Source organism: Rhinichthys klamathensis, unplaced genomic scaffold, assembly GCF_029890125.1.
Source record: "Rhinichthys klamathensis goyatoka isolate OS25496 unplaced genomic scaffold, OSU_Roscu_1.1 h1tg000354l_1, whole genome shotgun sequence".
Classification (NCBI taxonomy): domain Eukaryota; kingdom Metazoa; phylum Chordata; class Actinopteri; order Cypriniformes; family Leuciscidae; genus Rhinichthys; species Rhinichthys klamathensis.
The window spans coordinates 1147379-1170991 of NW_026606864.1; the positions used below are offsets into that span (position 1 = coordinate 1147379).

General features: G+C 40.2%; 1 protein-coding gene across 1 annotated transcript; it reads left to right on the forward strand.

Annotated features, from left to right (window-relative positions):
- Positions 1-200: 200 nt before the first annotated feature.
- On the forward strand, positions 201-22258 carry recql4 (RecQ helicase-like 4). The gene is made up of 24 exons (XM_056232700.1): positions 201-342; positions 575-608; positions 707-807; positions 919-1065; positions 1794-2827; positions 2901-3000; positions 3824-3974; positions 4056-4172; positions 4525-4677; positions 4777-4869; positions 5974-6110; positions 6317-6400; positions 6847-7035; positions 7109-7291; positions 8219-8417; positions 8503-8780; positions 11316-11453; positions 11537-11786; positions 12308-12437; positions 12520-12680; positions 18765-18954; positions 19316-19481; positions 19568-19676; positions 21971-22258. Exons 1-24 carry the CDS (start codon positions 259-261, stop codon positions 22090-22092), a joined length of 4350 nt encoding a protein of 1449 aa, XP_056088675.1. The 5' UTR covers positions 201-258; the 3' UTR covers positions 22093-22258.
- The last annotated feature ends 1355 nt before the right edge of the window (positions 22259-23613 follow it).

The following is a 23613-nucleotide window of genomic DNA, read 5'->3' on the forward strand; positions in this document are numbered from 1 at the left end:
TGTTTTCAACACTGATTTGACGTTTGGCGCGTTCAGTTGAAAGTTTAGTGAGTGAAAATCAAGCATATAGCTCTCTCTTTTATATAAGATAATTATTCTCTTTTATATAAGATACATATGTCTCTATAACGGACATGGTCTTTTTATAGCGAGTCCGAAATACATGTTGATGTGTTCTATGAAGGAATTTAAAACCCCGGTTGTTGGATGAGTTTGTAAGTTACTTGCTATATTGGTTTTCACGGATAAAGTGACCAAATGGATCGATACAATGATGTAAAAATCCTCCTGAAGAAATGGGAACAATCTTTCTTCCAAACAAACAACAGAAAGCCCAATAAGGTATCGGGTAACGTTAGTGTTGCGTATTGTTGTTGTATGTTATGCTATCTGTGGTTTCCTTGTCTTGTGTTTTATTTTGTTGTGCTCAGTCTTATGTTTTTTAATGTTATGTTGTTTTGTGTTTTCTTGTGTTGTTTACTGATAAATGTCATAGTTATTGTGGGTATATATTTTGTTAATTGACTGACATCTTTTTATGTGATAATGTACAAACATATCTTTTCTTTTGAAGGATGACATTGATAAAGCTCCAGAGGAGACGAGACGTAAGATTATTTTGTTGTTAACTTTGTTCATGTTGAGCTTTCATACTTTGTTTATTTGTTTGTTTTAATTTTTGATTTGTATGTTCTTGTGTTTGCAGAACTTTATAAAGAATATCGTTCTCTTAAAGAAGCAAAAGAAAGAAAGAGCTCAGAGGTGGAAGATCCACCAAACCCCCCGGAGAGTCACTCATCTACAACTGTGAGAATCTACTTCATTTGAACATTCATCATCAGCCGTCTTTATAGTTTCTGAAGATAAGCACCTGTCATATATGTAGATCCAGTAAATGTTTATGTTCACTGTTTTAAGGGATCTGGATGCTGGGGATCTCACCTTAACCGGAAGAACCTGCCGGCTGCTGTGCCGAAACTCTCATCAGATGATAAAGAGACGCTGAAAGCTTCAGCTCAGTACTTTGGCATGAAGTTGAAGAACAATCTTGGAGCTTTTACAAAGGTGAATATGACGTATCACGAGCTGTGTAATACTACTTAAAAACTATATCTTTATATAGATTTTTTAGTCTTTTGAAAATGTGATGTTTTTTCAGTCAGCGTAGCAGTATTTGTTCCAAACAGCTGTTATAATGTACTTTCAAAAAAATTAATAAGTAATAAATAATAAAATAATAAAATAAATATAAATTTAAATTAAAAAATATATAATTTAAAATAATATAATTTATTTATGTAATTATTAAAAAGGTAATCAAAAAGATATATTTTTTCTAAATTTTTTACTAAATGTTTTTAGATGTTTTCGTTAAAAAAAATAGTATATACAGTAGTTGTTAATTTTTATTACGGCCTATTATTATATGGGTTAACACGTCCACTGATTATGACTGATTTTGACCATATTTTGTATATAATACATATTATTTTGTATTTAAAACATTTAGATTGAAAATGTGATTGAAAGTGGATACTTCTTTTTAATTAAAAAGGGTATAATTTATATATTTTGTTATATTGTTCAGAAACATTTACTCTGATTAGTATGTTGCAATGGGATCTTTACTATATTGTACTTCTTGCATTTCTCAACTTAATCTATATGACATTAATGGCTGTTTTGAACAAATAATGAATCTGACAGAAACGATTCTTAATAAATGTCATTAGGAGAAACAGGCTGCAGAATATCTGTCCTCTTATTTCCTTGTCGCATATGCTAAATTCTAGGAACGATCATTTTCTCTGAAAAAAGCTACAACCCCTCGCCGAACGCCAACCAAAGCACTGCAGGACACTCCCAACTCCAGCACAGCACCGACAGGTGTAGAGACTCACACACCGAAGTCAGCCAACACACACCCAGACCCCAGCGCTCCTCCTGTACAGACCAGCACTGAGTTTGAGGATGAGCCTTCGGATCCTTTCCCTTCCGTGACCCCCTCCAAATCCTGGTCTCCATCTGTGGGATCCGCGCACAAGAGCGTGGAAAGGCTCCAGTTCCTGAGGCAGTCCATGACCAAGAGGATTTCTTCTGTGGACAGTGGCTGGCTTGCACGCTGTCAGGTCTTCGATGAGGTGGAGGAACCTCAGAAACCTGTCGCTGGGAATTCAGAGCTAACGAAAAACAATAATAGTTGTTTACCGCCTACTGTTAGAAGCGAAACCGTGTCAACTCAGGGTCAAACATCCCCAAAGACTTCATTACAGAAGAGTAAATCTGACTTGTCAGAGGACGAAGCACAGAAAGGCCCTGTAGTGTCTTCAGTAAGGGACAATGTGGTGCTGGATGCAGAATTGGTCTCCCCGGGGCCTCATGGTGAACGGGTATATCAAAAAGACAATGCAGCTCTCACTGGAGATGGTGAGACGTGTTTAGAGGAACCCAAATCTCCTGCAAAAACTAAGAAACGCAAACCCAGGGCCAAAAAAGATCAAGACTCGGGGGTAAAAACACAGGCCGAAGGAGGCAAAAAAACAAAAGGTCGAAAAAGACAAAGGGGCGATGATGTGGATGAATCTGAGGAGCAGGAAGGCGCAGTGAAAAAGAGAAGGAGAACTAAAAAAGGAGAGGCAGCTGGGGAGGATCAGCCCAAAAAAGGAGGGAAGAGGAAAGGAAAAGTCGATGAGGAGGATGATCCTTCCAGCTCAGAGGAAAAGAAACCCCAGAAACGAGTGATTCCTCAGGAGAATCTGCTGGGAGAGGTGGATGAGGAGGAGGCCAGAGCCGCTGCATACACGATGAAGAACACCGCCAGGGTCAAGTGGGTACCATAAGCTTGCCAATAGTCACATATTTGTGTGTTTTATTGATTTATCATTCTCATCTTGATCCAGGCCTACCAAAAACACAGATGGGAACTTTGTGAAAATCAATTTGAAGAAGAAGTCCCATGTCAAAGGATTTGCTTTGAGAGGAGCCGCAATGAGGAAACAGGTCAGGTGATCTCATGTTAGAACATCAAAGATCTTCTTTAAATGAACAGTTTAACCAAAAATAGATATTGTCATCATTGAGATGCAATGTTTGTGTTGCTCTAAACCCATTTGATTTACCTTCTACAGTGAAACACAAATACAGATTTTTTTTAAATAAATTTGACCTGCCATTTTTACAGTCACAGCATATATCTTCCATAGCTCTTAAAAAAAAAAAAAAAAAAAAACATATAAATAGTCAGTCAGAATGACATGTATATTACATTATAATCTTAAGAAGTCATAAAATAGATGAAATTTTAAGCGGTAAGTCTTTTCCCTCCATCATAGCTCTAAACTTTTGCCGTGTGGCATTGTTGATGTCAGATTTGATGCATCTTGAGTTATAAGGCAATTTCTTTCTTTCTTTCTTTCTTTCTTTCTTTCTTTCTTTCTTTCTTTCTTTCTTTCTTTCTTTCTTTCTTTCTTTCTTTCTTTCTTTCTTTCTTTCTTTCTCTCTCTCTCTTTCTTTCTCTCTTTCTTTTTAAAACAAATCATTTAATTTAAACAAATCAATTTGTTAAAATAAATCCTAAATCCTAAAAGAATATTGTTAGGAACCTCTCAAACAGGGATATTTAGTTTTTTGTGTATTTATACGGATTGTCCGTCCAGAAGTATGACCAACGTGAATTGAGTAAATCCGAACGAAACTATTTAAATAATTTAAATGGTTAAAAAATTAGATTATAATTGTATTAAATGCTGAAACTCTGTGTTTATAAAATGCTTTTAAGTGTGTAGTTGACGTATGTGCTTTTGTCAATGCTTTATAATTGCAGATGTACATGCAGAAGTTCCAGCTGAAGGGCGAGCGGTTTGGCGGCGGGTTCGGGAGGGGCCGGGGCCGGTTCGGCGGCTTCAATCGTCAGGGCGACACCTGTTACAAGTGTGGCGGGACGGGCCACTGGGCACGAGACTGTCAAGGAAGAGGTGAGATGAGGCTGCGCGGGTCACATGACTCTGCTCTCTGAAAATATGTTATGACATCATGTGCCTGGGTTTGTGTTGCAGCTCCTGTCGTGAGTTCTGCAGAACAGCAGGAAACCCCAGTAGAGGAGGAGGAGTTTGAGCTGCCCACGCTGGAGGAAGTTGCCCGGGCGACAGGAACTCTGCGCTCAGAGCCTATTGGTGGGTCCGCATGGGGCACATGTTCACATACTGGGACAGATGCCATACTTTCTGTAGTCAATTGTCACAAAACACCCCTAGGATGATATATTGCAATATGACTTAAGGCAATAGTTAAAACAAGAAGACTGCGATTTTTGTAAATATATGCGCTGTATGAAGCTCAGCACTGTTCATGCTCATTGACTGTTACCTGGGGAAATCTACTGTATGATTTTTCACAGTACATATTGCAGAAAAACAATTTCATGCAGCCCTACTAGCAACTAGAACACCAAAGAAACTGGATGGCAGTGTGCAAAAACATTTAGAACGACATCATGGCAACCAATGTTTTGCTCTCTTGCCACAGTGGCTCCTCCTGTTGTGGGCGGAGACTCTTCTGAGAAGGCGGAGCAAGGGGAGGAGATTCTGCTCAACATCATCAGACCCGATTATGAGCGGCCTGCCCCTCCTCCACCTATGGAGCCGCTCTACACACCAAAGGATGATGGGAAAGTTCAAGGTACTTGAATGGTCTTTAAGAGCTTTAATGGTCAGTAAGAGCTTTATTCTGTGCAAATGTCCCTATTTATTCTCGTTCTTCTCCTGGGATTTTCCACAGATGTCCCTCCAGAGGTGTACGAAGCGCTCCGAGACTTTGGTTACAAGTCCTTCAGGCCTGGCCAGGAGACGGCCATCATGAGAATCCTGTCAGGTGGGAGATTACTGCATTTCTTTATTTCCTTTTTTATTTTTATAAGACAGTGGAGTGTCATGTTGGGGGAAAAAAAACCCCACAAGTCTGCATTTTCCACGTGTCTCTGTGTGAAGGAGAAGTTCAGGTCTAGAACACATATTCAAGCCCACGTGAAGCTCGTGTTGTTTTCAGCGTCTGCTGTTACTCTATTTACACCTGGTATTAAAATGCTTTTTGGTCGATCGGATCACGAGTAGACGAGGGAGACACATTCCCGTTTACACCTGGTGTTTTAATCCGTCTCTTTTGTCCACTTTCAGCCACTTCTGCCCTGATGTCTTTGAGGGAAAATTGTGTTTTTTCAGATCTTTTGATCCAATGGACAAAATAAGCTCACGCAATTTACATGTGAACGTGCGGAGAGAGACGCAGCTTTAGTCGGCCGCAAGACCAGCCGAGTGTGTGTTAGAAATCAGGAATGGTGGGAGGAGAACATTGTGCTTGGTATGTTTATCATCTTTATTCCAAACTGGGGTCTCCAGTCGACAACGTTTAAATCCCGTCTGTCTAGCGCTCTTCCCATAATGTTCCCGCATTAGTTCAGTAGACGGTCTATTGTGGCTGTTTGAACGCATTCGTTTACACTACGAAAGCAATCCAGTCGAATGTGTTTTCAACTTTGGAAGCGGTCGAAAGTGGACAAGCTCAAAGCGTTTTAGACCCGTTTACACCTGTATTTAGCGTCGTCCACTTGTGATCCGATCGACCAAAACGCATCTTAGTGCCAGTTGTCAACAGGGCCTATACGAGGACATGAACAGTTGAACTTCATCTCCAGAGAGTTAAATTCCCTGGCATTTACCATCTCATTTGATAAGTTACTATGTGAAAGAAAAATATTCCCAAAAACCTGATTTTCATTTCAAACTGCATTTGAAAGGATTTTCTACAAATTTTTGCTGTTGATGAGACTTTCAAAAAATGGATTTTACTGTTTAAAGATTTTTTTTTTGCTGTTCAGACAACCAAAAAAGGGAAATGAATTTGAGTCTGAAGTGAAGTGTGCACAAGCGCTGAGTAAAGCCGGTGCTCTGATCTATTGGTGGTTTTGTTGTGGTTTAGGTCTGTCCACACTGGTAGTTCTGTCCACTGGAATGGGAAAGTCTCTGTGCTACCAGCTTCCGGCATACCTGTACGCCCAGAGGTCAAAGTGCATCACGCTGGTGGTGTCTCCTCTGGTGTCTCTGATGGACGATCAGGTACGTCTGACTCTGCAGTGGGAATTAAATTCTTATTCATTTACTAAGCAAATTAAATGAAGCACGGTATTGCTGTTTTAATTATTATTTAATAAGATATATTCTGTAGATAATAATTATTAAGAGCATTTAGATTAAAACATCTCGTGGAAGGTTAGAGCAGCCGTTTAAAGTGTTTTTGTTTCATTTTTACATTGATTATGAAGCTTTCTGGACTCCCGTCGAAGCTGAAAGCCGCCTGCATCCACTCCAACATGTCTAAGAAACAGAGAGAGACGGCCATTGAGAAGGTACAAGACTATGAAGTACTCTTTAAATGATTTATAACTTTTGTAAATTTATGGATCTGGAATGTATTTAGTCATTTTTAGCACAAGTACATTTAAAGAATCTTTTATAGATCATAAGTTTGTTTTAATTATGTTATACTTATAATATTATGTTGTTAAATGTTTAATATATATCTGCCATGTAATAGCCGGTGATGCTGATATGTCAATAAACTCAAATAATACTACTACTACTACTTAAATGATATGTAGCATGTCTTTCAATAAAGTTAGGATATAGCGATAAACCACGTTAAGTTTTCGTTTAGTTAACGATAACAACACTGGTCCTAACCTGACCAGTAACAGCGTCACACATCAAAAAATTTAAATGTGTGAATCACGTCTTGATGCATCTTTACTAGTCAGGACTCTGTGTTAGTTGATGTCTGTTATTGTGTGTGTAGGTGAAGGCCGGTGAGGTGCACGTCCTGCTGTTGTCTCCTGAAGCGCTGGTCGGGGGAGGTCACTCCGGGTCCGGATGTCTCCCCCCTGCAGACCAGCTCCCCCCGGTGGCCTTCGCCTGTATCGACGAGGCTCACTGCGTGTCTGAATGGTCGCACAACTTCCGACCCTGTTACCTGAGACTGTGCAAGGCGAGTCTCTCAAATGCATTGGAGTTTTCTGCATTCGATCAGTGCAAAATCAATGTGAGTGTGTGTTGCGTAGGTGCTCAGGGATCGGCTGGGTGTGCGTTGTCTGTTGGGTCTCACCGCCACGGCCACTCTGTCCACAGCGCTGGACATCGCCCGACACCTGGACATCAGCGACCAGGACGGCATCGCTGTCCGCTCCGCCGCGGTCCCTCACAACCTCCAGCTGTCAGTGTCCATGGACAGAGACAAAGATCAGGTGCGTTTAGTCTTGCTTTTTAATGTTAGCAGTTGCACTCCAGAGCAAGTCAGATGCAACTAAACAACATGAAACCTTCAAATTTAGCTGAAAACAGCGATTATTAGGATCATAGATTATGTGGATGACAGGTTACAGTTGTTTTGGTGGCATATTTCAACTGTCATGGTCATACAGTTGTAGATATTTGAGTATTGTTTTAGTTATAGTGGTATTTGAAATCATGTGTACCAAGTGTTGGGAACTTTGTCTTCACAAGATACAGGACAAAAAAAACAATTGTTTGTCCAGAAAATTCAAAATGGACGAGAAATGGATGAGAAATTGAAAAGTAATGGAAGAGAAATGCTACATATATATATTAGATTTTTTATATAATTGTATTTACAGCTATAAAACTATAATAAATCATTAATAAATATATATACTAAAATATCAGTGTTATTTTAGAATTATTTATATACTGTTATAGTACTTATTCATATTTTGAATATATTATAAATTCGTTTTTGTATTTTTTTTTTTCATATATTTTTATTTAGGTTAAATTTGTTTTTATTTCATTTTTAGGTTTGAATTTTAGTACTTTGACTTTGACAAACATTTTATTTGAGTTAGTTGCCAAAGCAACAATTTTAATTTTTTTTCAATTATGAAATACTTTTAAATGTTTTTCAAGTTTTTAATTAACAATGACAACACAGATTTATTTTTTATTTATTTTATCTGCACCAAAACTACTGACCAGATCTGGTCCTGAATTGTCATTATTCTTTGAATTCAACTTCAGTAAAACATTTCAGTAAAAATGGATCATCGTGGTACAATATTTTGAACTTGGTTTGAGATCTTTCAGAGAGATGCGTAGTTAAAAAGTGCATTTTTCATGCAGTAAATTCAGAGCTGTCTCAATGTTTTCTCCAACAGGCTCTAGTGTCTCTGCTGAAGGGCGAACGCTTCGGCGCTCTCGAGTCGGTGATCGTGTACTGCACCAGGCGAGAGGAGACGTCCCGTATCGCTGCACTGCTGCGCACCTGCCTGCAGGGGGTGTTGTTGAGAGAGTCGTCCAAACCAGCGCCAATCGATGAGGACGACAACCCCGTGGGGAAGAAGAAGAAAGCTCTGGGTATAATACATGACTGTCGTGCATAACACTCCAGCTTGTTTGCATTATTTTGAGGTGTTAATGCCATTTCTCTCCCTCAACTCAGCCAGGAAGAAGATCCGTAAGCCTCTGAAGTGGATCGCGGAAGCGTACCATGCCGGGATGTCTGCGTCTGAGAGGCGGCGAGTGCAGAATAACTTCATGTGCGGGGAGCTGCGTGTGGTGGTGGCCACCGTGGCCTTCGGGATGGGGTTGGACAAATCGGACGTGCGTGGGATCGTCCACTACAACATGCCCAAGAGCTTCGAGAGCTACGTGCAGGAGATCGGCCGAGCGGGACGTGACGGACACCCGGCGCACTGCCACCTGTTTCTAGACCCAGAGGTCTGTGCATGTGTGGTACTTTCATTCATCATTTCACAGTAGTAACAATATTTTAATGTTACTTACATACTAATATAGTAAGACACTGCCGTGAAAGAGGAATTATCAGCAGACCTCAGAAATTGCACAATAGCTGCTTAGGATCTAAAACCTATAATACATTTCTATATTAATAACAAATAGCAAACAGAGTTGGATCTACACAACATGAACAAACTCCATAAAATCAGTCCCAATGTTTGGCAAAGGAGTTTTTATCATTTTACAAATCGATGGGAACAGATGATTTATACCCGTTGCCAAATAGGCCATTTCAGGATATTAGGAGAAGATCCACCAACATGTTCTTTGTGTCAAAATCCTTGATCCCTGACGCATGATTTATTAGACTGTGCTGGATTAGTCATTTTAGTACCTTAAACTTATTTTATTTCAGGTTTAAGGAACATAAACAACTTAAAGAGCACTGACCTGTACCACCTGACTGCTGCAGATTCATTTCAGCGTTGATAGTTTTGACATAGAAACGCATAAATCCTCCTAGTCTGAGGACGTGATCATCTCAGGATCGAATGCAATGATTGGACAAACATTTTTTGGTCCTGAGACCTCCACAGAAGAGACTGTATATGTACATGTTTAGAGCAAGTTTGCCGCACAAGCCCTGAGAAGTGAAGCCAAAACGTCTCGATCGTCCCCCGGTGGCCGGTCCCAGTATAGGTCATAAACCCCGCCTCCCGTGTTATTCAACGGTGAGACCAAATAAACAATTAAATTACACTTCAAATATCGTTTTTCCAAAGATGGTTTCTGTCATTAACGGTAGTTTTTATCACGCTGATGTCATTTCAAGTGTTTGTTTTTAAAATAAGTTTGTTTTTAGTTAGTTATTTGATGCGGTGGTGTGACGTCATGATTGACAGCTGTGATTGACAGGTTCTCTGAGCGAAGTAGTCACTGAAGCACCAACAGACTTTTTTTCGGGATCTTCGGAGGACTGAGGAGATTGGAGCTTTAAATTTAATATCTCAATTTCTATAATTAATTATAGAATTAATTGCGATACATTCTGCGAGAGTGAGGGCGGGGCCTTGATTTTCGCGGCTTTACTTCCTGCTCACGACTGCGCAGGTCTGGTCCCGAAATCGCTTCTGCGCAGACAAGATGTCAGCGCCATATCGGGATACTGGCGGCTTCACTTCTGACCAATGGAAGAGAGCGAAGGGGCGTCGTCCATCTTTTTTTACAGTCTATGGTTTAGACATTTAGACCACTTGTGTTATCGATTGCTATCAGGATTTGAAGAGTTTCAACCAGCATTACAAAAAGTGCTTATGTTTACATGTTATCATCTGATATTTATATTTTACTTCAGCTTTATTTCAGTTAACAAAATCTATAATAGTTTACATTTTTAATTTTAGTGTACAACAGCGGTTCTCAAAGTGTGGGGCGCGCCCCACTGGTGGGGAATAGAGACGTGACAGGTGGGGCGCGCCAAACGGGAGGAAATTTTCCTTTTTATGCCTTTATATCTTTATCCAGACATCCCAAATGTCCCGGAAGTTCCGGGAGTCTCCCGCATATTGATAGCGGCTCCTTGACGCCCGCAAATGAGATCCAATCTCCCCGAATCTGGAGCAAGACCGCGCACTAGAGTAGAGAGTGACTGCGCGCACGTGTGTGTGTGACTATTAATGCAGCGCGTGTGAGAGCAAACCGTCCTTATAGCTGTGTGTTGCCGCTTATTAGACCGATCACCCCCGGGGGCGACAACAAGTAACAGGAATTCCCCACCCCCAAAATAATGATTGACGTGACGTCGGCATATTAATTGTAGCGGAACAAACTTTTGCGCCCATAGATATAGCCTATGCTTCGCGCCGATGGGTAGCCAGGCGCGCTGGAAGCTGTTTCTTGCGTAAGTGGGGGCTGAGGGCTGGGTTGGAAAATATGTGACGTCATTATGTTGTGGCTTACGACAAGACATGAAATTTCTCTGAACATTGAACATGATTTGAGTGTCAGTATCAAGCCTGCAACCCTGCTTTGAGAAATTGTGCAATGCAAAACAGGCTCATTGCAGTCACTAATGCAGGGATAAATAGACCTGTCTTGCCAAATGGATTTCTCTTCTTTTCTTTTTTTAACAGATTGCAAAGTGGCACTTTTATTTCTTTTCTATTTTTGAGGCACTTTTATTTTCTCTATTTTTGAATTTCATGCAAGTTATGACACAGATGCACTTCATTTTCTTTATTTTTGAACTTGCTGTTATTTGATGTAGATAGTAAGTTTGTATTTAGATACAACTTGTTACTATACTGATACTACTTGTTACTTCAATAAATTGGAACATTTTAAGCTTGTTGCCTATTTCATTAGCATTGTGTCGGGGCGATGGAGGCAGGTGGGGCTTGAAAATTCCCCCTTGTCCAAAGTGGGGAATGACCGAAAAAGTTTGAGAACCACTGGTGTACAATAACAACACTGCAATAACTGAATTTTTCTTTTTATTGTATTGTTTGTGTTTAGGGTGCAGATTTGCACGAGCTGCGCCGGCACATCTACGCAGACACGGTGGATTATTACACCGTGAAGAAACTGGTGCAGAAGGTTTTTCCTCCGTGTAAATGCAGACAGATTCAGCAGAAGCAGCGAGATTTGGAACAGGTGAAACTTGAGTAATTATATTTATATATATGTATATGTATGTGTGTGTGAGATGTGTCGAGGTCTGATGTCCCTCCCTGCAGGCTGCAGAAGTCTCTGACAGTGAGTTACTGGAGATGGAGGTTTGTGAGGACACTGATTCCCACCAGCAGAGGAGCGAGACAGAACAACAGACACACACTCCACATGAGCACAACACACCAACACAGACAGCAGAGGAGAGCGACGGCGGGCTGAAACTGAGGGACGAGTGTTTACAGCGGCCGTGTCACACACACGAGAGAGCCATTCCCATGCAGGAGACCGTGGAGGCCCTCGACATCACGGAAGAGAGTGAGAAGACTTACAGAAACAGTTAATACAGTAGATCTGACGGTAGACGACATATTTGAAGGGATCGATCTCCTAAAAATCATTCACTCGCCCTCCTGTGTTTTTTTAGATCTCCATCTAGGAATAGAATGTTGTTTAATTGATTCAAATATTTATCCACCTCACAAGTTATTGCAATATACAATAGTCAACATTTGAAGTGGATCAAAAAAGGTCATCAAAGTTGTCCTAAGACAAGAGCGGGGATTGTTCAAAATTCATGTATAACTTTGATGAAAGGTTTTGATCCACTTCAAATGTTGACCACTGTAATTTATTCTGATCTTGCCAAAAAATTGCATAAAAATACACTAGGATTCTTTTATGAATGGAAAGTTCAAAAGAACAGCATTTATTTGGAATGGCTGATTAAACAATGTCAATGTGATTATTCTTTGGGGGGGGGGTGAAATATTCCAAATTAAATATGTTGTCTTCTTCAGTTAAGATCGATATGGCTCAGTGTGTGTGTGTGTGTTTAGGTCTGGAGACTCTGTTGTGTTACCTGGAGCTTCATCCTCAGCAGTGGGTGGAGCTCCTCCACCCGACTCTCTCCGTCTGCAAGCTGCAGTGTTACGGCGGGCCACAACAACTGCGCAAGATCACCAAACTGTACGTCACACTCTCACACACAGCATTATAAGCTTTATAAGAGCTCTTCAGAGGCGTGTGTGGTGAATCTGCGTGTGCTCAGGTGTCCTCCGGTCGCTGTGACGCTGGCGAGGAAGCGCATGGCGGGCGAGCGTGTGGAGTCATGTGACGCGCTGGAGTTCGACGTGGTGGAGCTGGCGGACACGATGGGCTGGCAGCTTCCTCTGGTGAAGAGAGGCCTGAGACAGCTGCAGTGGGGCTCCGGTGAGAGGAACAGTCTGACCTCTATCATACAAAATCTAGTTACCTTCCCTTAATTGTCATGAAAAATATTTGATCAGAAGATTATTAAACAAATAATACATAATTAAACATGTGGGCTGGAAACATGTGGTTCTATTCTATTATGTTTGTGCTGTTCTGTTCTATTCTATTATGTTTAATTGTATTATTTTGCACTCTATTCTGTTTTTTTATATTCTATTATGCTCTATCCCTTTTTTTCTATAGGCTATTATATTCTATTTCTTTTTTATTATGTTGTATTCTGTTTTATTCTATACTATTCTATTATGTTGTGTGTTTTTGTTTTATTTTATTTTACTCTATTATACCACGGCCTGTTTAAATACTCGATTCTGATTGGCTGGAAGGTGTGCAGTAAAACCGTTTAATGCACAGGTAGTTCCAGTCAGTTTGATTACAGTTCGAAATTAATCCGCTACTATAAACATTGGTAACCATAGTAACAGAGTTACACTTGCAAAAGAGTGAGAGAGAGAGACACATATGAAAACGTTAGGTAGGCTCAGAGCCATAGAGAGAAAGAGTTGCGACGCTCTTTGATCGCTCGCGATGGCTGTCACGTGGTTCATGTAAGCCCCAAGTTCCAAAACATACGCGGGCTGTCATGTTCTTCTATGGGACAGACAGCAGCGATTGCATTATTGACCGGTAAATATAAAATAAAACACACACCCAAGTACTTTTTCAGCTGTTACTGCATTATTGCATTTTGTTAATGTCAGTTATGCATTTGGAGAGGCAGGGTGACAACGAAATAGCCTACTACTGTATATTACTTAGATACGTTTTAGGCTTTTTTTTTGAGGGAAAAGACAGAGCTAGATAAGATCGAAGACGACAAAGATGAGGTCAATACGAAAAAGACAACTAAATGGGCAGTTAACACTTTCAGTGACTTGTTGCGCCAAAGACAGAACAATTGTGATTTCGAGACCTAACGTTACTCTGCTTCTCTTTTAAATGAGACATTTCGGGAGTTTTATGCCTCTGTTCAGTCTACCGCTGGACGCGAATACAGTGTTGCAAGTTTGATGTGTCTCAGAGCAGGTATAAACCGTCACATTACAAAATACAACATCATAAGGGATAAAGACTTCAAGTCAAGCAATGCCGTCTTTAAATCAGTTTTAAAGCGCTACAGGAAAAATGGAAAAGACACCAGCGTTCATCATCCGCGTAAGAAAAGTTTGGTTTGACATACAGCTAATTCATTTAAATAAATGACATGATTAGTTCAAATAAAGCTTTCCTTGTCACTGTCAGTGTTGCCTATCATTCATAAATAATTTTAATAAATCCATGAATCATTAAGTTAGCTATATAGGGCAGGGTTCGAATTATGATTTCATCTTTGTGGGGGTCTCTTTAAAGAGAGAAAAAAAAGTAACCCATGAGCAGGCGTGGTGTATGTGATAAATAAATAGCTAAATACTGCACTTCATTATTTTGAGTTCAACGTACGTTTCTTAATACAGCTGTAGAGAATATTTGGGTGGAGTTCGTTACCTCTAGGGGGGTCTGGGGGCATGCCCCCCCAGGAAGAAAATTTTGTACATTTTAAAGATAAATTCATTAATCTGGTGCACTTTGAGTCACCCGAATCCGCTGTTAAAAATAATCCAACCGCCCAAACATGATATTCTTTGATTTAGATCTGCATCTGATCATCATTACAATTTTTCAAATTCTCAATGTTAAGCATGATAATATGGTAAAATATCACACTGAAGTAGGCTGATTTAAAATTAACATTTATTTAAATTAAAAGTTATTCTTTGGCCAAAATTACATTTCCTTAATATCCTTAACAGAGGCTTTTTACTCCCTTCAAAGTTAAATTGTCAATGTTTCATTACATCACTGTTGGCAAACACTCTTATCAGAATAATTTTTTTACCTTTAAAATAGGGCATTTTTCCCTCTAATTTTATGTAGCCTATGCTCCATCTTTCTTTTAAAATATTCCTTAATTTGATCAATACATTAAATCAGAATAATAAGACAGTAGGCTGTTACCAATCAAATTAAATAATTTACATTGAAAAATTACAACTGTAGTAAATGCCCTGATATGTTTTCCTTGATTGATTTTCTCTAAAGAGAATTACGTTGTTGAAAACGAAAGTAAAAGAGTGACGCTCATTGCGTTTTACCATGATAAGAGTTCCGTGTCTTTATTAAAATCAACACATTATAATGATTTATCTTTCATCCACCCTCGATTAATTTGAATGTAGGCTAATTTTTTTTATTATTTGTCTCGCCCGACCCGCGCAGCACTATCGGCAAACTATACGGTTTGAGAATGGCCACAGGCCGAGTTTTCTTGAGAGCCGGAGGCGGCTGCCTCGTAATTCCATGCAGGAAAACCCTGAAAGGAGTTCGCTAAAATATTGGTGGGGGCCTACCTAGCGTCCCCCCAAATCATTTTTTGCTAGTAGCTACTTTTGTGTATTTAAAGGGATAGTTCGGCCAAAAATGATATTTAACACATGCATTACTCACCCTCAAGCCGTTCGAGATGCATATGTCAATCTTGTTTCAGACGAACACATTTTCAGTTATTTTAGAAAATGTCTTAGACCCTTCAGTGGATATAATGTGAAGCAATGGGGTCCACCTCCTTCAAGTCCCAAAATGTGCATATATCCTTCACAGAAGTAATCCATCCGGCTCCAGGGGGATAAACAAAGGCCTTATGGGGGTAATCCGTGCGGTTTTGTCGTAAAAATATACATATTTAAAACTTTATAAATGAAAATATCTGACTTCCGGCAACGATCGACGCGCGTTCACGGGTGATGGAAGTCGGCGTACGAGGTATGACGTAGCGTAGGAACCGTCGTGACGTAGAACAAACGCGCCTGCGCAGCCAGAGTGCAGAGCAAAACAAAACTACTCAGTGAAACAAGATTGACATATGCATCTCGAACGGCTTGAGGGTGAGTAATGCATGTGTTAAATATCATTTTTGGCCGAACTATCCCTTTAAATGTCTGAAACCTAAAATAAACATTATGTGGTTGAAAACACTGAATAGTTGTGATATATTGTGTATATTGAGCGCATCTGTCTCTGGCTCAGCGCCAGCCAACGCGCGAAAGCACTTTTGAATTTAGCAGTTGATCACGTGATGCACTGACTGTTCTAATCACAACGCTGTGAACGTACGTGCGAAAGGGTTAACAAATATGCCTCGATTATTGAAGAAAAACGTGCTTTATTTGTAATTTAAAATGATGGTGCTGATGATTTTTAGAGCCCCCACAGGTGTAGGATTTTACTGCTTTCATGGGAGCTCATACTCTCTCTATGGGAGCTCAGCTCCCACTGGATCCCACGTAATTCGAACCATGATATAGGCCTATGCTTAAGCAACGAGGGGACTGTAGACTTTAAAGGAACACTCCGACTTTTTGGGACTTTAGCCTATTCACCTTATCCCCCAGAGTTAGATAAGTCCATACATACCTTTTTCATCTCCGTGCGTGCTATAAGTCTGTTTGACGCACCCACCGCTAGCCTAGCTTAGCACAAAGACTGGATGTAAATGGTTGCAGCTAGCATACTAATCCAAATAAGTGACAAAATAACGCAAACATTTTCCTATTTACATGTTGTGATTTGTATAGTCACAGAGTGTACAAAAAACAAAGTCACATGAGACACAGACATATTTTAACAGTATAAATACTGGGAACTATATTCTCTGAAGGCGAAGCACTGCTACTTGGGCGGAGTGATAACCGCAGCACCTGAGACGTGCCGTGGTGAGGAGCAGAGAGCGCGTCTCAGGTGCTGCGGTTATCACTCCGCCCAAGTAGCAGTGCTTCGCCTTCAGAGAATATAGTTCCCAGTATTTATACTGTTAAAATATGTCTGTGTCTCATGTGACTTTGTTTTTTGTACACTCTGTGACTATACAAATCACAACATGTAAATAGGAAAATGTTTGCGTTATTTTGTCACTTATTTGGATTAGTATGCTAGCTGCAACCATTTACATCCAGTCTTTGTGCTAAGCTAGGCTAGCGGTGGGTGCGTCAAACAGACTTATAGCACGCACGGAGATGAAAAAGGTATGTATGGACTTATCTAACTCTGGGGGATAAGGTGAATAGGCTAAAGTCCCAAAAAGTCGGAGTGTTCCTTTAAAGAAGAGACGCTCATGAGTAACTCGCGCACGCATCTCTCTCCCTCTCTCTCTCTCTCTCTCTTTCTTCTCTTTCAGTTCTCTGTCTCTCTCTTTTAATAATGAATTTAAATAAATGTGATAATTCATTCAAATAAAAGCAATCCGATGGCTCTACTTTATTTAAAGCGGACGGAGTGCTAGAACTAACGAGCCGTAACCGCTTCGCGTCGGGTGGTTCTTCGCCTCTACATCGTGCATTAAAATCCTTTAATGCATGGCTAGCCATGGATTATCCCTTACTTATATTATGTTGCCCTTCTCCAATCTATTTTACTCTTCTCTTCTATTTTAATTGTTTTATTCTATTATATTAATGTTGTTGTATTGTCTATTCTATTATGTAATGACAATTTTATTTGACTCTAATCTGTTCTGATCTGTATTTTGCACTCTATTATGTTCTATTCTATTATGTTGTGTTCTACTTTATTATGTTGTATTCTATTTAGGGCTGTCAGTTAAACGCGTTATTAACGGCGTTAACGCAAACCCATTTTAACGGCGTTAATTTTTTTATCGCGCGATTAACGGTCTTTTTGGCCTAGCAAACTTTGTAGTTTTTTTTCACATGCTTTTGCAACAGGGCGCGGCATGGACGTTTTGAAAGCGCAAGCAGATCTAGCTAGACCGGAAACAAAACAACAGGCACGCCGCACACACTTGTTTGGGCTTGCGAGCCGCGCGAATCTCTCTGCTCGCGCGCGGAATATAATGTGCCGAGCACGAATCTCTCTGCTCGAGTCGCGCGCGCTCTCAGATACACGCTGCTCTTGAGAATTTTCTCTGGGCTCACTCAGAGAATATGCCTGCACTTAAAACGTGTTCAGTGCAATCGCGAATCTCTCCTCTTCCCCAGCTAACAATTTTAGGTTATAAGAACGTTTTCATAACGTTCCCATTAAGTTATAAAAACGTTATTTCTGAATGTTATAGGAACGTTCAAAACGTCCAGTTTTGAGTGGATGACGAGCGCGAGACGCCGAAATGGATGCCAATAAGATTCTGAATGGAAAGTTTACTTTTAAAAAGTTGCCAAATGGCTCCATTGACGAGACCAAAGTGATCTGTGTGTTTTGTCGTTGTGAACTGAGCTATCATCATCATCGCAGCACGTCCAGTCTGAAATACCACTTGATGATGGCCAAGCACACACACACACACACACACACACAGCTGATGCGAATTCTCCGCCCCCTCGTCAATATCAGGGCCTCGTCAGTATTCCTTTCACCCTTTTATTGATGGACAGTGTTACATTGTGTGAGAGATTATTTGCTCCAAGTGAGAATGTTAGTGTGAAATTGAACACAATAAATGCCAATGTTGTTTTCAATAAAAAACATTTGCACAAAGCAAGCCGATTCCATGTTGATAAGAGCATTAAATGAGAAAAAATAATGGGACAAAAAGAAATCAAGAGACCTTTAGAATAGATAAAAATATGCGATTAATCGCGAGTTAATATTTTAATCGTTTGACAGCACTAATTCTATTATATTGTTTTATTTCTATTATTCTACTATTCTATTGTTGTGTGCTTGCTTTTCTGTTCCATTTTATTTTACTCTGTTATATTTGTTCTGTTCTATTATGTTACCCTTTTCTGTTCAATTTTATTTGGCTCTATCCTGTTCTATTTTTTTTATATTCTATTGTATTCTATTGAAATTGTTATTTCTATAGAGTGATTCTATTTTGAATCACTCTAAAGGCACGATTCTGCCTTTCTGTTTTATTCTATTTAGCTCTATTCTATTCTTTTTTGTTCTGTTTTATTTTATTCTGTTTTGTTCCGTTCTGTTCCATCATGTTGTATTGTCTGACGTTGTGTCCCGTGTTGTCCTCAGGTTCGTACGGAGGCACAGGCAGGAGTGGAGTTCACGTGGAGTTCTCAGCGCTGTCCTTCTACTTCCGCTCGTACGGTGACCTGACGCCGGATGAGCTGGACGCGGTCGGAGCGTTTCTGCACGGGAGAGTGATGGCGCAGGAGAGGACTCAGCTGTACCAGCTCAAAACCTGCTTCAAAGCCTTCCGCAGGTCCGACCCGTCACACACACACACTCCACACCGCTGACCTCATCACTCAGACTTCTTTATCGGAAGTCACTTCGGATAAAAGAATCTAATAAATGAAAAAGGGATCATTTATCCAGCTGAATTATAGCAGTTTTAAAGTGCCACCGTTTATAAGAACAATAGTGTATTTTGAAAATCTTGTTGTCTTTCACTGATAGAGTATTTAGCATTCAAAAGTCATTGCAAGATTTGCATACTGAAATGTGATTGGTCTTTTACATGCACTGACATTTGACTCGAGGGAATGGCATCATCTTTAATATCTCTGCCTTTATGTGTTGTGTGTGTGTGTGTGTGTGTGTGTGTGTGTGTGTGTGTGTAGTGTTGCGTACCGTAACTGCAGTCTGTGTATGGATGATCTGGAGGAGAGCAGGAGTCACGATCTCAAAGAGCTTCTGCGCGATTACTTTGACAAGAGGAGAAACCTGGACCTGAGCAAACACTATCAGGAGGAAGAGGATGAGGAGGAAGAGCTCAACAAATGCAAGGTGTGTTTCATCTCGAGCAGATGTTTATGATGTGTTATATCTGAATCCTCAGGTGTGAATGCTGATTGGTTGTGTTGTGTCCTCAGATGAGGGACTGGGAAGGGCAGATCTGTGCTGACATCAGAGGTTTCCTGTGCAGTCGCAGCGATGAGAAGTTCTCTGGTCGAGCCGTGGCCAGAATATTACACGGCATCGGTGGGTTTTTCTTCTGATATTTTTCTCAACTAGGGGTGTGCGATATACACTCACCTAAAGGATTATTAGGAACACCATACTAATACTGTGTTTGACCCCCTTTCGCCTTCAGAACTGCCTTAATTCTACGTGGCATTGACTACGTTTACATGCAGTCAATTTTCGGGTTATGGTCGGGTTAAGGTCACTATTCGGGTTTCTGAAACATTAGGAATAACCCGTTTACATGCGTGAGCAGAGAGAGTTACTCCTGTATACATGGAATTGCAATATCTCGATGTAAACGCGACACGCGGTTAGCGTCTGGACGTACGGACAACCTTAAGACGCAATATGCGTCATTTCCGATTCTTCTTCCTGTATCCAAAGAAAACAACAACAGCAGCACGCGGATAATGAATAGTTCGGGGCAGATAGCGATCGCCTTTGTTTGCGCTTTGGTGCTGGTAACGTTACTGACCTCGCTCCAAAAGTATGCTGTGCTGCGTCTCGCCATGTTTACTTCCGGTATACTGCACGCGGGGTTTTGTATGCGCCGAGAAGTTTCTCTACTCAAAAGACCAAGATTCCTTGCGAATAGAACATGCGCAGAACACACATCCCTATGGGGATATGCCGATGCGCGTTTACATGACCAAAAATTCGGGTTAGAAAAGGGGTACCCCCAGGTATAAAATCCCGGTTTTTAAAATCCGGGATATGAGCATATTCGGGTTTTTGCCAGTGTTTACATGGCCGTTCGCGACCGGGTTATTGCTAATATCCCGGTTTTGAACGGGTTATTGGCTGCATGTAAACGTAGTCACTGATTCAACAAGGTGCTGAAAGCATTCTTTAGAAATGTTGGCCCATATTGATAGGATAGCATCTTGCAGTTGATGGAGATTTGTGGGATGCACATCCAGGGCACGAAGCTCCCGTTCCACCACATCCCAACGATGCTCTATTGGGTTGAGATCTGGTGACTGTGGGGGCCATTTTAGTACAGTGAACTCATTGTCATGTTCAAGAAACCAATTTGAAATGATTCGAGCTTTGTGACATGGTGCATTATCCTGCTGGAAGTAGCCATCAGAGGATGGGTATATGGTGGCCATAAAGGGATGGACATGGTCAGAAACAATGCTCAGGTAGGCCGTGGCATTTAAACGATGCCCAATTGGCACTAAGGGGCCTAAAGTGTGCCAAGAAAACATCCCCCACACCATTACACCACCACCACCACCAGCCTGCACAGTGGTAATAAGGCATGATGGATCCATGTTCTCATTCTGTTTACGCCAAATTCTGACTCTACCATCTGAATGTCTCAACAGAAAGCGAGACTCATCAGACCAGGCAACATTTTTCCAGTCTTCAACTGTCCAATTTTGGTGAGCTCTTGCAAATTGTAGCCTCTTTTTCCTATTTGTAGTGGAGATGAGTGGTACCCGGTGGGGTCTTCTGCTGTTGTAGCCCATCCGCCTCAAGGTTGTGCGTGTTGTGGCTTCACAAATGCTTTGCTGCATACCTCGGTTGTAATGAGTGGTTATTTCAGTCAAAGTTGCTCTTCTATCAGCTTGAATCAGCCAGCCCATTCTCCTCTGACCTCTAGCATCAACAAGGCATTTTCGCCCACAGGACTGCCGCATACTGGATGTTTTTCCCTTTTCACACCATTCTTTGTAAACCCTAGAAATGGTTGTGCGTGAAAATCCCAGTAACTGAGCAGATTGTGAAATACTCAGACCGGCCCGTCTGGCACCAACAACCATGCCACGCTCAAAATTGCTTAAATCACCTTTCTTTCCCATTCTGACACTCAGTTTGGAGTTCAGGAGATTGTCTTGACCAGGACCACACCCCTAAATGCATTGAAGCAACTGCCATGTGATTGGTTGATTAGATAATTGCATTAATGATAAATTGAACAGGTGTTCCTAATAATCCTTTAGGTGAGTGTATGTCGTCAATGATAATATCGTAATTGTTGTTTTAACGTTGTTTTAAAACTAGAGCTGCATGATTAATCGTTAAAAGATGAAGTGTAAATTAATATAAATGCAGCATCAAAGTCTTTTTTTCTCTGAAATATGTCACTTTGTTTTTCAGTGGCATTGCATGCATAGGTTATAATTTTTACATTTAAAGGTGCAAAAGTTCTAATATGATTTTTGTTTCATTTTTAACGTCACAATAATAAAACAGTTGTGTGTAGACTTTTTATATCCAGATATATCCCATAATATTTCTTGTCAATATCGCACATGGTTTTATTTGCGAGTAATTCAGCGTGTGCTCGTCTCCTCCTGCAGGAAGTCCGTGTTTCCCAGCGCAGGTGTACGGACGCGACCGCAGATACTGGAGGAAATACATTCAGTTTGATTTCAATGAGATCATTCGTTTAGCCACTCAGGAGATCATTAGAACGAGGTAACAAGACGCCCTGATCACATGATCATCTGTGTCACACTCAAACTACAATCTGAGGTTATTTATTTGTGCAGTTTTTCATTATTTTCTAAATGTTCACATGTTGTGTTTGATGGTTTTTTACTTAATAAAGACTCTTTTGTGGTGAATCAGAGTGAGATCTGTAATAATATCAGTTGTATTTGCTCAGTCTGTCCTGTAGGAAGGGCTATTGTGCTGTTTTCTTCGAGTCAATTGACACATTTATACTCAACATTCCCCAACAGGTATCAGGTATTAATATTTATAATCTAAATTCATCACAGACACATCTACCGCTGTATGTTTTATGTGGTCTCTCCTACAGTTAGCCTTTACTTACACTCATTACATATGAATATAAACAGACTCCGAATTCGTAAAAAAAAGTGTGCTGGAATCTTTTATAAACATTTTTTTTTATTTTTTTCCAAAAGGTTTGAAAAGAGGGTTTTTTTCGCATCAGTAAATCATTTAGGAAACAAATCGACACTTTATAAAATGTATACAGGCATCGTTGGTTACATGAAGAACCTTCGACCTCCATGAAACCTCACCATTCCACAAAAGGTTCTTGACTTTATATAGCAGGTTTAAATATATATATATATTTTAGAGGTGGGCATAGATTAATTTTTTTAATCTAGATTAATCTTGAAATTAATCTAGATTAATCTAGATTAAAATGGCTCATTTGAATTCTCCCGAAGCCATTCAGAATGTGTGTGCTACCCAAATAATGACTAAAAGTAAGTCTTTGAGAATAGTTTGCTGCCAAAAATGCCATTCGACAATCGAGGAGCAAAAGTCGAATATCGTTAAAAAACAAAACAAACAAAAAACGCAATGACAGAAAGGGAGGCCAATTTCAGCTTTAGCGATTTGTCAGCAAACAAACTGTTTATTAATTGAACAAGTAACATGTTTTCGTCGTTTTTTTTGTTTGTTTTGTTTTTTTAACATAGGCCTAGGCTAATTGGAAGAAGAAGAAAAACAATACGCACGACAGTCCGTTTTTGCATCGCCAATGCTTGTTAGATCAAAAAATAATGTAATATATGTCAATGATTTTATGTGAACCTGCCTTGTTACTGCAATAGCCTCCTTTTTAAACAAATTAGTTTCAATCAATGTAAACTATTCGTGTGATTATGCCACTGCGCCATACACACACATTACCGCGGGATGGCGGGTGTTCATTTCATAAACTGTGGACAATGGTAGCTAGCTTATTTAACCGGTTAACCAGTGCGCCGACGCTCTGAATCGTTTTTTTTTTTTTTAGCCTATAAATTAATGTATGTCCAAAAACCGGATAATGTCATACTTTTTAGTGCTATCGTGTCGTAATAATCTGTTTGGTTGTAAAATGTATTACCTGAATGAAATGAAATCGAATGTATCTTCCTGTGGAGTCATTCATTCACAGACAGCATACGAAGATGTTCAACTAATAAAGATCTTCATCGCTGGCAAAAATATGATGCATTTGCAGATTTGCTTTCAC